This window comes from Elephas maximus, chromosome 7, assembly GCF_024166365.1.
Source record: "Elephas maximus indicus isolate mEleMax1 chromosome 7, mEleMax1 primary haplotype, whole genome shotgun sequence".
In the NCBI taxonomy this organism is placed as follows: domain Eukaryota; kingdom Metazoa; phylum Chordata; class Mammalia; order Proboscidea; family Elephantidae; genus Elephas; species Elephas maximus.
The window spans coordinates 99,548,805-99,566,794 of record NC_064825.1 but is presented as its reverse complement, the minus strand read 5'-3'; the positions used below and the strand labels follow the sequence as shown (position 1 = coordinate 99,566,794).

Sequence of the window (17,990 nt, the reverse complement as noted above, 5' to 3'; positions counted from 1 at the left end):
GCTCCATGGGTGATGATTGTGGACCCAAGTAAAATGAAATCCTTTACAACTTCAGTATTTTCTGTTTATCGCGATGTTGCTTATTGGTCCAGTTGTGAGGATTTTTGTTTTCTTTATGTTGAGGTGTAATCCATACTGAAGACCGTGGTCTTTGATATTCATCAATAAGTGCTTCAAGTCCTCTTCACTTTCAGCAAACAAGGTTGTGTCATCTGCATAACGCAGGTTGCTAAGGAGTCCTCCTCCAATCCTGATGCGCCATTCTTCTTCATATAGTCCAACTTCTCAGATTATTTGTTCAGCACACAGGCTGAGCATGGTGAAAGGATGCAACCCTAACACACACCTTTCTTGACTTAAAACCATGCAGTATCCCCTTGTTCTGTTGGAACGACTGCCTCTGGGTTTAATGAGCACAACTAAGTGTTCTGGATTACCCATTATTTTCAATATTATCCATAATCTGTTATGATCCACACAGTCAAATGCCTTCACAAAGTCGATAAAACACAGGTAAGCATCTTTCTGGTATTCCCTGCTTTCAGCCAAGATCCATCTGACGTCAGCAACGGTATCTCTTGTTCCATGTCCTCTTTTGAACCTGGCTTGAATTTCTGGCGGTTTCCTGTCGATGTGCTGCTACAACCGCTTTTCAATGATCTTCAGCAAAATTTTGCTTGCGTGTGATATAAATGATACTGTTCTATAATTTCCACATTCAGTTGGATCACCTTTCTTGGGAATAGGCATAAATATGGATCTCTTCCAGTCAGTTGGCCAGGAAGCTGTCTTCCATATTTCTTGGCATAGACAAGTGAGCACCTCCAGCGCTGCATCTGTTTGTTGAAACATCTCAATTGATATTCCATCAATTCCTGGAGCCTTGTTTTTCACCAATGCCTTCAGAGCAGCTTGGACTTCTTCCTTTAGTACCATCGGTTCCTGATCATATGCTACCTCTTGAAATGGTTGGATATGGACTAATTCTTTTTGGTATAATGACTCTGTGTATTCCTTCCATCTTTTTTTGATGCTTCCTGCATCATTTAATGTTTTCCCCGTGGAATCCTTCACTATGGCAACTCGAGGCTTGAATTTTTTCTTCAGTTCTTTCAGCTTGAGAAACGCCGAGCATGTTCTTCCGTTTTGGTTTTCCATTTCCAGCTCTTTGCACGTGTCATTATAATACTTTATTTTGTCTTCTCGAGAGGCCCTTTGAAATCTTCTGTTCAGTTCTTTTACTTCATGAATTCTTCCTTTTGCTTTAGCTGCTCAACGCTCAAGAGCAAGTTTCAGAGTCTCCTCTGACATCCACCTTTGTCTTTTCTTTCTTTCCTGTCTTTTCAGTGACCTCTTGCTTTCTTCATGGATGATGTCCTTGATGTCATTCTACAACTCGTCTGGTCTCCAGTCAGTAGTGTTCAATACGTCAAATCTATTCTTGAGATGGTCTCTAAATTCAGGTGGGATATACTCAAGGTCATATTTTGGCTCTCGTGGACTTGCTCTGATTTTCTTCAGTTTCAGCTTGAACTTGCATATGAGCAATTGACGGTCTGTTCCACAGTCAGCCCCTGGCCTTGTTCTGACTGATGATACTGAGTTTTTCATCATCTCTTTCCACAGACGTAGTCAATTTGATTCCTGTGTACTCTGTCTGGTAAGGTTCAAGTGTATAGTCGCCGTTGATTTTGTCATGCAATGTCCAGCCTCGTTTCTATCACCATGGCCATATTTTCCAACTACCAACCCTTCTTCTTTGTTTCCAACTTTCACATTCCAATCGCCAGTAATTATCATGCATCTTGATTGCATGTTTGATCAATTTCAGACTGCAGAAGTTGGTAGAAATCTTCGATTTCTTCATCTTTGGCCTTAGTGGTTGGTGTGTAAATTTGAATAACAGTCATATTAACTGGTCTTCCTTGTAGGTGTATGGATATTATCCTATCACTGACAGCGTTGTGCTTCGGGATAGATCTTGAAGTGTTCTTTTTGACAATGAATGCAAATGCCATTCCTCTTCAATTTGTCATTTCTGGCATAGTAGGCCATATGATTGTCCAATTCAAAATGGCTAATAATAGCAGTTCACTTTAGCTCGCTAATGCCTAGGATATCAATGTTTATGAGCTCCATTTCATTTCTGACAATTTCCAATTTTCCTAGATTCATACTTTAAACATTCTACATTCCGATTATTAACGGATATCTGCAGTTGTTTCTTCTCTTTTGAGCAAATGAAGGTCCTGAAAGTTTGACTCCATCCACATCATTAAGGTCGACTCTACTTTGAGGAGGCAGCTCTTCCCTAGTTGTATTTTGAGTGCCTTCCAACCTGAGGGGCTCATCTTCTGGCACCATATCAGACAATGCTCTGCTGCTATTCAGAAGGTTTTCACTGCCTAAATTTTCTTCAGAAGTAGACCGCCAGGTCCTTCTTCCTAGTCTGTCTTAGTCTGGAAGATCAGCTGAAACCTGTCCACCAAGGGTGACCCTCCTGGTATTTGAAATATCAGTGGCATAGCTTCTAGCATCACAGCAACACGCAAGGCACTGCAGGATGACAAACTGACAGACACATGGCGGGTACTGATATGGCTCACTCTAAATCAAACGGATAATCATTACATGCAGTAAATGCAATGTTTATTTAGTATTTCATGTGTATTTTTGCATATTTTTGGAAAGGTAAGATATTTTATGGCTCAAGTGTAACCAGGAAGTGTGATGTGCCATGGGACTGATATATCCACTGTGTGTGGTATGCTTCATGGACATGGGACTGATATGTTCCGCTGGCAAGTGGCGTTCCATTTTTTCAAACAATAAAAAACTACCAGCAAACAGTGATTCAGCATCCATTCAATTAGTGAAAAAACATGACATCATCAAAAAATTCCAAAAAACTACCCATGAATGGTTTAAATTCTAAATGGAACAACAAACCCTTGTATCTTGGGTCTTATCCTGTGAGTGTGTAGCTGGTAAAATAGAAACGTCACCTTCCATTCACACAAAGTAACCTGAAAAATATGATTTTTCAAACACATTGATAAATTTATGAAAAACAAACAGCTGGGCTAGGTGACCTGATAACTTCACAGTATGAGCTTTAGTCCAGCTTAAAAGAGAAAAAGAACTCCTTGTGTCAAGGATTTTTAAAAAAATAATGTATTGATTAACTGTTTTCCCCACACTGGATGCCAAGAGAGATGTAAGCAAGAAGAATTTTTCTCCAACTTGGCAAATGTACTACAGAATGTGCAAGTTGACTGATGGTGATCCTAAGCCCATCCTACCAATCACTGTCATAAACACTACCACGGATCCACAAAGTAAATACCAGAGTATCTCTGCACAAACCCGGGGCCCACCGCAGAAGTGCCCAGGGTGCTTGGTGTATAGCTGGTCTCCATGATTCCCCAAAGTCCTAAACCTCAGCTCAAAACGGAGGCAGCTGCGGCCTCTACTTCTCTGCTGCCTCTTCAGGGTTGACCATCTGACGCACTCATCTCCTAGGCAACTAAAGTTTATGAAGCTCTGGACTCCTGAGGTCAAACGAAATTTAAAACTGAAATCAGTTAAAACAGAAGGCTGATTTAAACCTATCTGAAATGTACAATGTAATAGCTTCCCTCAGCACTGAGGCCAGGGTCCAACCCAAATAACCCCTATATCCATCAAGTTTGGGAACTGAAGAGTTGGGGAGGGGAAAATGCAGTGACCTGCCTTTTCTTCTGACAGAACTCAAAACCAACGTGATGAAAGCTCACTGGAAATTTCTATTGCCTAGACTTAAACTCCAAACCCAGCAATTAAGACTTAAAATGCAACCAAAAGAAAAAAGTATTTGGTTGGGTTGGAGAGTGAAAAAGGGGGGGGGGGGGGGGACGGGGAGAGAGGGGGCACATTGCTGCCTGCACTAGTACTCCCAGCAGCAGACACGTTAACCACAATATTCATTTTAGTAAATGCAGAGAAAGTGAAAAACATCACTTTCGCCTCTAATATTTCAAAGCTTTGGACTTGCTTCTTTTTAATATATGTTACTAACGTTGTACATGAAAAATCAGATGCATCTGCTGGCATGAGGACCAGAGTTGACAGCCCCATTTACCAACTGCACAAACACCCACAGAAGATTAAACATGGTTCATGTTCTCCCCGAACAACCACAATGCCAGCGCCAGAGCCCTGGCCTAAAAACCACAGTTAGAAAAAAGCTGGTCTAGTCTCTAAACGTGTCAAAATTAGAGCCTCATCAGTTGAGGGCTCGCTTTCCTCCCTAGAGCCAAAATATTTCAGAAATAAACTAAACCCTTGGTCATAAAATTAACCACTACATTCTAGTAGGGTCTACCGAAAATTAAAACTCAACACCCAGTTCCATGTAAAATCCAGGTTCGTGCTACCGCTTAGTTAGGCCAATGGAGGGGCACAGACCGAGAAGGAGCACAAAGATTCCTCCTTTCTCATAGTTTGTGATGATACTCGCCCAAAAAAGTGACTGAAATTCTCAATAAATAATTCACCTTTAGCCCAACGTGGCTAAACAAGGTTTACAAAGAGAAGCCTCTTTTGCATTTAGCACCAGAATGTGGGATACTGTCTATCTGGGCGGGATGGCAGGAGGGGGCTGAGAGGCTCTCTCTGCAAGGCTTGGCCTTGGTGCACAGAAGCAGACGCACGTGTGTGGATGCAGCATGACGTGATCAGCCGTTCCAGAAACCATGAGGGGCGCACCCCTTTCCTTCTTAAAACATGACCCATCATTTATAAATGAAGAGACTAATTAGCAACATAGTACTAAACAATTCTCTTCACTCTGGGGAAAGATGGCCTGCCGCATTGAGGAATCCAAGTCAATTGTCAGAGGCCCTCTCTGATTTCCCTCCACACACAATGTCTTTTTGCTGTCTCTACTTTTTCCTTCCTTCCTGTCACTCTCTTCCTCCCTTCCTTCTTCTTAGATGGTGCAATTCCTTCCTCTTTTCTTCTACCTCTTTCCTTCTCCTTTATTTAAATTGAACAAACAAAACAAAAACCTAGAAAACTGGCATTTTTATAGTGTACAGAGAAAACTTGGCATAAAAGGAGAGTTAATTAAAGCAAAAAAAGCAGTTGTACTTTCAGGGACTAACACAGGAGCTTCATTTAAAGTAGCTTTTTGTTTTTTTTTTGTTTACTCAAAGTGTGGCCCCTTAATTTGAAAAAGAAAGTATATGATTCTCTCAGATAGCAAAAATGCCATGAAGAAAAATTTTTAAATATCTCGGAAAGCACTGCAGAATTTCCCTGAGGCAATTCTGATCTGCTTAACACAGCCAAAAATATGGTCTTCTTCTAGCTTAGACTATGGATCTACTACTGGTAGTTTCCCGGGTTCAGCATGACCAATTAAAAGGGAATAGCCATAAAAAGTGCAGATACTACTGTCGGGCAATAAACTAGACCTTATCAGTGACAGTGGTGCACATTACAAACTTCAAACCCATTCCTTGCTCTAATCCATCAGAAACTTCCTGGCTTTAATAGGCTATAAATGGCAGAAGCTTTGAAGTCCCTGGGATTAGGATCAGTAATAGACAGGCTGAATGAGAAGCTAAATGCAGGTGGAACATACTCTGTGCACCCCGAATTAAAAACAAATCCAATTAATCAAATAGTCCTCAACGTGAGCTGCCAGTCAGTAGATTACAGGGGTGGCCAAGGTAAGGAACAGTGATTAGGATGGACCAGTGGGAGGGCCTGGTGAGTGCTCACATTGAGGAACTAACTGGAGGCCTGGAGAGGGCATGCTCTGTTGACTCTCCCAATCAGAGGTGAGGCCATCTCTTTTTTTGAAGGAGAGCACAGTATCAGAGCAGAGATAAGAAAGAAGGAAACTAATGCCTTTTAAACTGAGTTTTCATGTAAACAAATCAGCTGAGATGGCTGAGGGAAGCTGAGATCTGTTTTCCCAAAGCTGGAGGCCTTTGATCCTGTGATTCCTAAGCCCCCAAACACTTGAGGCTACAGAGCATGCCGTGGGCTTGGAGTTAAATGGGCCACCCTAGCACATGAATGAAATAACTGAGAAAATTGGGGTCATGCTGTCTCAAATGGCATTGTCCTGAAAAACCAGGAAAATTCATTTAAAACGAAGGATACAAAGAATTTGGCCACCCCAATTCAGTCTGTTGAGAGCTGCACTAAAGCCCACGCCAAGCCTCTCCTAAACACACCGTATGTCCTCACTCTTCTTACCTTCTGGAGGGTTTTTATTCTGATTATTCCAGACAACTAGCAGCTTGGAAAGACTGGGCACCTTGGAAACTTCAGTGATGACCCGGAAGAGGCTCTCTACTCTGTCATAGGTAAGGACGATGGCAGTGAAACCTTGAGACTGCGGAGGGATCAGTGGCAGGAAGAGTGGGTTACTCACGCTGCTCCATTTCTGCAAGAAAGCAAATTAATTTGGATGAGACAAGGATATAGTAATAATGGGGCAGATCCCTTTCCCAACATCATTACTAAACCCAAACGTGAAAGATTAGGTGGCTTTTACCATGCCCAATCCAAGAGTTAAGCAACTGTTCAAAATCTTCCCCTTTTCAAAGTTTATATGGAAACCCTTTAATTCAGTTTGGCCCTAATACCACTGGAAAAGGACAGTTTTGTTAATTTTAATTTTTTTTTTAATGTTTAAACATGACAAGACTAAACATACGCATTTATCTCCATTGTGTCCTGAAACCCACTATAATGACAGCTGATAAATATACAAGAATGTAAGTCTACAATTGACAAAGATATGGGAGAAAAGACAATAGCTGATGAGGGATACTAACACATTTCTGAAAGACTGAAAGGGGCTAGAGAAGTGATTACAGATTAGAAGAGAGCTAAAAGTTAAGTAGCTACAAAGGGGGAAGCCAATAAAAGCAAACAAGTTCAAAAGGCTGAACCCCACAAAAGCTCAGGAATTAAACTCACCAGCTACCTTGGAGGTAAGAGGTAGGATCGAAAAGAGGAGGGCTGGTTAAAATATGTAGAAGGAGCAGTTAGAGATTCAGAACCACAAGCCCTCCCTTTACCCACCCCCTTAGCCAGGCAACTACTCTTCTGGCCTCTCTCTGGCAGAGGGAGGTTTACTCTTAGAAGAAATTGAAGCTCCAGACATGGAAACACTGGCACGGTTGAGAGGAAAATGCAGATTAAAATCTATACTCTGAAGGATGAGCCCTGCAGCCTTATTCCCCTTTCAGTTCCCAAAACGCTGGCAGCCATGTGGTGAGCCTGCTGCCCAGCACTGGAAAGTGAAGCCCTCAGGGCACGAAGCTCTGCCCTCACACAAAGAACTTCCAATCAGCTCTTTAGGGCCTCCTTCTAACCATGAACAGATCCCAGAGTCACGGACATTTCAAGAGCATCTTCAGCATGGACAAGAGAGACCAAAGTGAATAACTAGAAAAAAAGGACCTCAGAAGAAACAGACAAAACAGAAGAGGCAGAAGAAAATGAAAACAACATCAACAACAAATTATATCATTAGAGAGATAGGATTTTTCATTTATGAAATAAGAACAAATTGTTATGTTTTATTTAAAATGATCAAAGAGCAGAAAAAAAACTCCTGGACATTAAAAACATGATAGCTTAAAGTTTTTAAAAAAGGGGGCAGGACTGGAAGATAAAGATCATAAAATGTTCTAGTCTGATGAACAGAAAGACAGAGATGAAAAACACACAGAAAAGATGAAAAAAGCCAGGCAGTCCAACATCCACCTAATTGGAGCTTCCAGAAAAAGAAAGCATAGAATATGGAAGAAAGGAAACCAGCAAAGAAATAAAAGAAGTTCTCAGAACAAGTGATATAAGGGACACGAATTTTCAGATTGAAAGGGCCCAATCAGTAGCCAGTGCAGTGAATTAAAAAATAAACAAAAAGAATGAAATGAAAAACGCTGCCATACTGAAGCACATCATTTCTGAACACTGAGAATAAGGAGGAAATTCTCGCAATGTGTAGATCTTGGAAGGTGAGTTCATTGAACAATTCTTGCAACTTGTCTGTAGTTTGAATCTTTTTTCAAATTAGTTTACAAAGTAATGAAGCAGTTCCTCAAAAAGTTAAACATAGAATTATCATATAGCCCAGCAATTCCACGCCTAGGTAACTACCCCAAGGAATTGAAAAGAAGGACTCAAACAGATATCTGTGCACCAATGTTCACAGCAGTACTATTCATAATAGCCAAAACCTGGAAACAAGTATCTAAGTATCCATCAACAAATGAATGGATAAAGAAAATGTGGTCTTTCCATACAACAGAATATTATTCAGCCATAAAAAGGAACATGCTACGACAGGGATGAACCTGGAAAACATTATACTAAGAGAAATACAAAAAAACCCCAAACCTGCTGCCATCAAGTCTATTCCAACTCATAGCGACCCTATAGGACAGAGTAGAACTGGCCCATAGGCTTTCCAAGGAGCGGGTAGTAGATCTGAACTGCTGACTTTTGGTTAAGAGGCATAGCATTTAACCATGGTGCCACCAGGGCTCCTAAGTGAAATAAGTCAGGTACAAAAGGCCAAATATTGTATGATGATTCCATTTATATGAAATATCTAGAAAAGGTAAATTCATAGAGACAGAAAATAAATTAGAGGATATCAGGCTAAGAGGAGGGGAAAACGAGGAGTTACTGCATCATGGGTAGAGTTTCTACTTGGTGTGATGAAAATTTTGGAAGTAGTGGTGATGGTAGTCCAACATTGTGACTGTAGTTAATGCCACTAGATTGTATACTTAAAAGTGGCTAAGATGACAAATTTTATGTTACATATATTTTAAACACAATAAAAAAGAATAAAATAATGAAGCACATTAAATCTCTTTGCTACCATTAAAATATTAGATAATTTTAATACAGTAATTAAAAAAATAATAAAAGCAAAAATATTATTGTACTGATACTAGGAAAAATTATTGAAACGTTATATCCATTTTATAAAGAGGAAATTTAGAAGGCAATAGATTTGTTAATCTATTACAAATGAAATCATAGCCTTTGAAATTCTGAGGAAAAAAACTCCAACTAGAATTTTATACTCTGCCAAATTATTAATCAAGTGTGAGGGTAAAGGAAAGGCATTTTCAGACAAGTGAAGTTCCCAGAAGTTAACTTTTATGGATCCTTTTTCCAGGAACCTTCTGAAGGATGCATACTATCAAAATGAGGGGATCAACCAACAAAGTTGGATTTGGGATGAGGAAAAAAAGGGATCAACACAGGCCAGAAAAAGAAAATTCTTAGGATATGGTGAAAAGAAAGACCCAGGACAACAGATGCAGTAGGCCTAGACAACCGATCTAAATTGAAGCAAGAAGATGGAAGGTTCCAGAAGGAATGTCTCAAAAAAAAAAATCTGAAAAATTAATAGTTGAGCTTGACAATACAGGAAGATATTTTATGGTCCTGTTTGAGAGTCTGGGGAAGTGTTATGACAGGAACATAGAAAACAAAACAAACAAACAAAATGAGATGATAACTCATAAAAACTCATAGGAAAACAAAAAGTTTCAAGAGACGTATCTGTACATTATTTGCACTATGAACAATGTTTATGTAGAGATACTAACGTACAAAACAAATACAGATCTAACCAACGCTGTTATAAATTAAAATGGGAGGAAGAGATAGGAGAAGTGGGGCTGGAGGTCAGGGAGTAAAACTTCTAAATCCTTACCTTCCACATTAGGAGGTCAATAGATCATGTTCAACATATAAAAATCAAGAAATAGCAGTATTAGCACATTATTAAGAAATAGAGGTGTAAATACAAGAAGAAATAGTAAAAAGAGCTCAAAATGGTTTTTCCTGGGGAGCAGAACTCAGAGTGGGTAGAATAGAGAAAGGATTCTAATATTACATAACTTTTAAAACCAATTACATGTATTATCTGACAAAAAGGAGAATGAGCTTTTTAGAAGGTGCCTGAATATGAAACGTCCTGCCTGTTATTCCGTCTACCTTACACTTTCCTACAGTCTTTCATGCCCTGGGATTCGCAAGGTCCCACATGAATCTCATCCAAATCACTGATGGACACCCATCACCACTTATATAACAGCTGTTTGCCAGATGTAACAGTGTGGGATAGGAAATGTACACAAACACATGGAATACACATGGGATGGGAACTCAAGGAGACCAAATGGGATTCTTGGAGTCCTAATGTAATCAGGATATTGAAGCCAAAATGTCCACGATGTGCCATAATTTGATTTCACAACCAAGAGACATAATAGGAAAGGTTATCCTCTCAATGCTGACCTCCTGTTTCCATGACATCACCCTTTGACATTAAGCTGTAGTCTTAGGAAGGTGCCTGGATTTGAGTATTTGTACCCTAGCATCTGATTACATTTCTAGGAGCCCCTCTGAGTTTTCTACCCCAAATCTTGTTCTTCACATCCTCCTGACGTTTATGGAGACAAGCCAGTAAGTAGCTCTGTGCTCAAGTCGCAATTAATCCCCAAGGTTCATGTTCTACCTGTCACCACCACCTCCCACCCATTCACCTTCTCCTCCTGACGCAATACTCTCCAATGGCCATTTGAAAAACACCGCTTTAAACGCAAAAGGAACAAAAACCATTTTTAGAAGAAGTGTGTAAAATAATTTAATGTGTGATGTTAAAATAGTCAAGATTTACTGTGCACTTACTAAGTGCAAAAATAAAAAACAAAAAAAAACCCATTGCCGTAGAGTCGATTCTTACTCATAACAACTCTACAGGTCAGAGTAGAACTGCCCCACAAGGTCTCCAAGGAGCAGCTGGTAGATCTGAATTGCCAACTTTTTGGTTAGCAGCCAAATGCTTAACCACTGCACCACCACGGCTCTGCTAAGTGCAAGGCACTGCGCTATATGCTTTACATGTGTTATCTCGTTTGAACCTCACTCACAACAATCCCCAAGATGGATATGATTCTTATTCCCATTTTACAGATATGAAACTGTAGAATTAGAAATAGTGAGTGATGTTGAAGGTTATATAACCTATGAGTGACGGAACTAGGATATAGCCCATATTATCTGACTCCTGAGTGCCAGATGGGGGTTCGTGACCCTTCCCTGCGCCCTCCATAAACATACTCGGACCCAGTCCGGAGTAAGCATCACCATTTCAGAGACTTCGAAAAGTGGAACTGCGAGGAACTACAGAGTTCACTATTTCTAGCCAGGGATGGATCATGTGTGTACCTTGCTTACTGGTCAATCCGCCCCTCCCTCTAGCTCTTCTCTAACACAAAACTATTGAAATTCTTTATCCTTGATTGCCACATCTGGGCTCAGTAATCAAAAGCCCACCCCAAACACTATGCTTTCAGAGGCTACATGGAATGAAAACACAGCAAATATAGAATACTGACACAAAGTGGGCACATAAATTAAAAAAAAGGTAAATACACCACTAAAGCAGAAGGAAAAACTATTAACACTCCAACAAAACGAGGTCTGTTCTTTGGGAGAAGCGGGAATGCCAACACACTTAAACGTCTCTACTACATTAAAAGGAGAGGAAAATTCCCTGAGAGATGCAAAGCTTGGTTTCAGGAAACAAATCCCTTGGAATTTAAACTGAGGCACCCCCTGAAAAGCATCACAGCTCTTGTTTCAAGGCGCTGCCAGGGAGATGGAACCAGAGTCTCTGGCAAGACAGCAGATTTGGTCTCATCCCGCATGCCAAGTCCATCTGGGAATTGGATGGCTCAAGAAGGGGGAGAGGAGAGGAAGAAATGGCTGGGCGGGAAGTGGACAGCAGCTTTCCTTGGTGTTCAATTTTTTCACGCTACCATTTGCATCTCAAATAGGGTTTGAAAACCGGAGCAGCAGAGAAGGCAATCTGGCAGGAATCTGACTCTGCAGTGGTATTTTAAGTGGAGTCTGTACAAGAGCATAACAAGGACTGAGGTCTTGCCAGCACTCTCCCAGAAAATACAGACATTCAGATGAACATTAATTCTGGAGACAAAGGAGGCAACTCAGAAGCTCGTGAACACATATTTACTATGATACAGGTGAGATTCTTGACTTTAGGATGCAGCACCAGGGTTGACGCAGATGACTTCCAAAGTGAGGCGGCATGGTTGGAGTCAGCTTGGGAATCACAAGCCCTTAATCTGAATCCAGGTTCTTTCACTTCCCAGCTGTGTGACATGGGCAGAGTGCTTAACCTCTCTTGCACCTCAGGTGTCTTACATGTAAAATCATAATACCACTACCTTTCTAGGGTTGTTAAGAGATGTAAATGAGGTAATATATGCAAAGTACCTGACATACAAGCACTCAATAAATGGCAGCAAACAGTTGACCTTGAGTAAGTAATCTCTCTGGGCTTTACTTTCTGCATTTATCAAAATTGGGGTGGGGATAACCTAAGCAACCTTGAGGTCTCTCTCAGCACCAAGAATTTAAAATTAAATCCCTCTTTCTCTATTTACCTGATCATGCTTAAAGGGTCCTGGTCTACTTAGATTCTTTTCCTTCTTTCTCTCCAAATATACTGTTTTTATTCCCACAATTTTTTCTTTTCCTTCTTATTTTTTATATTTTAACTCTCCTGAAAGTTCCATGAAAGCAGGAGCCATAACAGTGTTACAACACCCAGTACCTACCACAGTGCCTAGTGGTACTCAATAAAAGCTTGTTAAAAAATGAATAAGTTAAACCCAAATGATCCAGAACATGTTCTTCTTACCTTCTTTATTTATGGATTTGAATATTTGATGTCCACAGAAAACAGTGATACTGTAAAAAGGGCGTGGTAGAGGTGTCTGACCGCCTCTAATTTCACAAGAGGGAAGGAGAATCAAGATCAATAGTCCAAGGCCGATTCCTATAAGGCAGAGGTCAGACATGCCTCCTTTCTCCACCATCTCTTCCAATTCCGACACCAGCTGTCCCTCTTATGGCACTCTTGACCTCTCTGCTGAGTTCAATAATTCATTGCAATGGCCACAAAGAACTCACAGACAATACTCACAATTTTGGGGTTTATTAGGGAAGTAATAGGTTACAATTCAGGATCAGGAAGGACTCAGGATACAGTTCTTTGATCAGGACAGCCTCTTGTCAGCCATGCCTGCACGCAGGTCTCTCCCTAGCCCTTGGCCCCTTGGCCTGGCCTCTGCCCTGCTTGGGCGAGTGTTACAAAGGTCTTGTAGCTTTGCCGATAAGTGCCCACAGGCACCTCGCTCTGTCAGGAGGCCTCGGCCAGAAAGCGTTCAGCTCTAGCTCCTGAGTCAGCAAACCTAGCCCCACCAAGTGCCTGTAGGCATCCTGATCTGCCAGCAAGCCTTCTGCCCAAAGGCTCTCAGCTTTCTCGCTCTGTGGGCATGAAAACCCCTGTGCCATCTCCTGCTTCTGTTTTTCTGCCACTTCTTGCCATCTTCCGTGTTACAACTCTCTCTCCTTCAGTCTCCTGGTTCCAGGAACTTCTCAGTGCAGGGATCCCAGGTACAAAAGACACGCTCCACTCCTGGCTCTTCTTTCTTGGTGATGGTGAGATCCTCTCTTCCTGCCTCTGAGATGGCTCATTTTAAGCGTAGCAGAATGGCAAAACTGACCAATCCCCTTGGTGGGCCACATTTACCTTTTTTTTTTTTTCTTTCTTTCTTTTCATTCATTCACTTGGGTAGGAGTTACAAGACCATGGCGAGAAAGTTCATATAAAAACGATCCATCACACCACAGATATTATTGGGCCCTGAAATGATTTCCAACTTAGTTAATTCATTCCAAAAGTATTTACCAAGAATCTTACTGTGCTAAGCGTTCCAAAGATGTGTAGGATTTTATGGGGATATTTAACAGCGGGTTTGATTCTGGGCTCTAGTTAATAGTTTTGTGACACGTATGGTTACTTCCGTAAGAACGAGCTTCCTCATCTGCAAAATTGGAACCAAAATAGTACTTCTCTCCCAGAACGATGACGATTAGATGAGATTACGTACATAAATACTGAACAGAGGGCCTAATGCAGAACTCCACAAATGGTAGTTAAAAACAAATGCAAAAAACTTCCAGCCCTTCCCAGTTTGTACTCTTCTTGCCTGCTAAAACAACCCTGGTAGTAGTGATTCGGCGATCATTCCTACTAGTATCATTTCTGGTACTCATTCATTCAGTCAACATTTCCTGAGCACATGCTACAATCCTCAAATAGTGCTGAAGATGCAAAGATTAACACAAATTTCTTCCCCTCAAAATGCTCATAATCTGGTAGGTAAGACAGCAAGGCACAAAGATAAATTGTAATGCAAAATAACAGGTACTAAAGCAAGGTCTTAAAGCCTTGTGGAAGTGTAGAGGTCTACCTACACGGGGCAGATGAGACGTCACCCTTCAAGGATAAGCAGGAGGGTGCTGGCAAAGAAACTGAAGGGCAAACTGAGCAACGTGAGCAAAGATAAGCTTAGAGACAGTGACAGATTCAATGAGGCTCCCCCGTGCTGGGAAGAGAAAGCCTTGAGAGAAGATGAGAGACAAGCAGGCTAAAGCCACACCATGAAAAGTCTTGTAAGATCAAAAATTTTTTTTAAGTGACATGATTAGCTTTTTTGTTTCTTTTGAAACTTAAAAAAAAAAAATTCCTGAATATTGTTGTATTGATAAAGTAAGATGGCTACCTTTATGTCCTATTCCAAAAGGTGAGAAGTAGGAAATGCTAATCTGCAACCAGGCTTCTGTGTGAATTGCTTTTTCCCTCCTCAAATGTAATAGGACTTGCCTTTGGAGCACAGTGACAACGTGGAGAAAGGCAGCTTTAATTGGGGTGTATGCCTTCACACAGGCACTCTACTCCACCAGGATAAGGTCAACAAACTAACCCCCAGAGAAAAAAAACTTACTGGGGAGAGATATTTCAAAAAACGGCATTTAGTCACCTCTGAAATACCTTTAAGAACTGACCTCCTGCTGGCTGACCGAAGAGAGTGTCTACAGTCTGGGACCTCTTGACCCCACTTTCTGCAGGAAATCAAGTCAATTTAAACCTCCATAATTTACTCAAGACTCTGACTTCTGCCAGGGAAAAGGCAAACAATGCTGGCAATTAACCCTGTTGCCTGATTATATCTCCATTATGGCAAAGTAAGACATGGAACCAGGCACCCAGCAACAGAGACCTTAAAAAACCGCAAAGCCTATCCATTGTAGCTGCACCTTGGGAATGCCGGCTATCAATGCAATTTTCTAATACGCTCAATGAAACTGTTCACGCACAGATGGGAGAAGATACCAAAAGAAGTGTGTATCATTCTGACAAAGTACTGGCATTTGGCCGAAATGCCTCGTTCATCTCACCCAGCCTCTCACCCTTCACTTTTCACTCTTACAACAAATATTCATTATAGAAGCTTCAGTAAGAAATCCTAGATTGTAAAACTGCAATCACATAAAAGTAATCCATAATAGCCCCGGTAACTGTCAGGGCACAATGCCAGTTTTTGAAAAGTTCTTTCAAGTCGCTTATTCTGGAAAGCTCTGGTGTCTGCGCTAGGAGTGTGCAGAGAGATTAGCAAGAGGGAGCTATGGGTTCAGGTTTCAGGATGCCCTGAAAGAAAGGCCTTGGGAGAAGAAGCGTAAAGTCAACCACCAGTTCCAAAGGGGTTTTCTCCTTCAAGAAAGAGTTTCAAACTCAAGCCACTAGTGGTGCCTGTGGCAATCTTACACAAAGGAAGTTGTCTGGGCTCTTCCTGCAATCCTGTTTTATTGTCTTTTAGTTGAAAGGTCAAGGTAGCCCTATATGAGGCTAACCAAAACCATTCTAGCCAAGGTTACTATACAGAAAACAGAGAAAGGTGGAGAGCGAATGGCCTTGGTGGGCCAGTCTCAAATGTACTTACTAGAGGAAGTTGGGAATTGTAAAAATCAAGAGCTCGGAAAACCACATTTCATTACCAACTAAAGAACTCTTTCAACCTCAACCAAACCAAATTTCAGCACAGGAGAAATCAAGCTGCAATATAGGATGATTCAAAAATTTAATTCCCATTACTCACCATATCAGAGATGCTTTTTTAATGTCACTATGTATAACTTTAAGGAGCCTGGTGGCACAGTGGTTAAGCACTTGGCTGCTAATCGAAAAGTCGGTGGTTTGAAACCACCAGCTCCTCGGGTGAAAGATGTGACCGTCTGCTTCCATAAAGATTACAGCCTTGGAAACCCTATGGGGCAGTTCTACTCTGCCCTAGAGGCTCACTAAGAGTCCGAATTGACTTGAAGGCAACAGATTTGGTTTGGTTTTGTATAATTTCATATGAAAATAAGAGAATCAAACAGATATTTGAGTCAGCTCGTATTTGATTTAAATGAAGGTACTTAGCCTGAGCAGAAAATTGAGAACTCAGAGAAGAAAGGAAGAGAGGAGAGGACAGGCCTGTTATACAGAAGCTTTTGAGCCCCCAGTAATTGAGCAGCTTTACCTACTCCCTACCTTGATAGAAAGGGCAGTTTTCTGGGTTGTTTTGAAGTTATCAACCCTTACCTCAATATGGTTTCAATTATGAATTACCAGACTAAAAGGGGAAAAAAAGCTTTGATTTATTCTTTTTTGCTTCAATTATGCATGATGTGTTTCCACTGAAGACTTTGAAAAGTATTTCATCATGCCTCTCATCCTGAAATGGTCAAAGGGCAAAACCAAAAGGAATTAACCCTTTTGTTTCTCCTCTAGGTTCAAAAAGACTCCCTTATCAATGGATATAGGCCGAGGCCTTAGAAGCCAACAAAGCAATGAACGGGTTAAGCATTAGTATCATATTACTAACGTGCATAAGGGTGGTGTCCCTTGTCCAAAATGGTGAGATGATATTTATGTTAATGGTTACTGGGAGATTTGAAAGGGGCAATCAGTAATATGGCCCATGTTTCCTTAACCATTAAACCTCTACAGGCCCAATTGGCCACAGCAAAGCCCTCTGCCAGGCATGTGCTGATTTGGGAAACAGGAAAATTATAGAAACCTAAAGATGCTTTCAAACAGGGTCTCTGAGACCAAGAGAGAAAAGACTTTGGGACAGTCTGAAGTCCACTTACTATAAAAAAAAAAAAAAAAAAAAAACCCACTTACTATGCCATGTCTTTAATTCATTTCACTCACAAATAATAAGTGATAGTTCTACAAGACAAGAATAACCCCGAAGGTCAAATCTCACTGGTGCACTTTAAAAAGATACATGAAAGATGAAGAAACTCAAAGGCTAGAAATACCCTTAGTGTTTCAGACTAACCTGAGATACTGAATTATCAACTTAGAATCCCTGCAACCTCTTTACAGTATTTTGTTCATAAATAAGTTTTCCGTATTGGTGTAGCTGGAATGCATCTAACCCCATTCGGGTGCGCTGACATAACAGGTACTGTAACTATCGACTTCTGAAGAAACTGAACCATGAGACACAAACTCTAGGTCACAAATAGCAGGTCAAATATTTCCACTATAAACCTAAGAGTGCTCTGTCTTTTCCTCCTGTTTTTAAGATTTTGTCCTTTTTCTTTGGTATACTGCAGTTTTACTAAGATTATCTAGCTGTGAATTTATTCTTAATTATCTTGATGTGGTTCACTGGCCCTCCTGGATCTGAGGCCTGGTACCACTCAACAATTCTAGAAAATCCTCAGCTATTATCGTTTCGAAAGGGCCTCTTTCTATTCTTCTCTGGAACTCTTAATTAGACATATGTTAAACCTTGTCCCTCTGTTCTAGACATCATTTAACTATTCCTTCATATTATCCATTTCTTTGTAGCTCTGGACTGTATTCTCAACAATTTCTCTGAATCTAGTAATACCAATATCTGAAATCCTTGCAAGTCTGTTTTTGCTGGTTCTCACTCATGTTATGGCCTTAGTTCTTTGCAGTTTTGTGATTTTTGACTGTGAGCTACTCATTTTCCTTGCAAGAATTCCTTGAGACCTGGATT

The 17,990-nt window shown here is 40.8% G+C and overlaps 1 protein-coding gene across 1 annotated transcript in view; it reads right to left on the bottom strand.

Moving 5' to 3' along the window:
• EXT2 (exostosin glycosyltransferase 2) overlaps positions 1-17,990 on the bottom strand; it is a 157,671-nt gene that overhangs the window by 44,206 nt on the left and 95,475 nt on the right. The window contains exon 9 of the mRNA XM_049890927.1: positions 6,250-6,439. Coding sequence (XP_049746884.1) covers positions 6,250-6,439 — 190 coding nt within the window. The remainder of the gene's footprint in view (positions 1-6,249; positions 6,440-17,990) is intronic.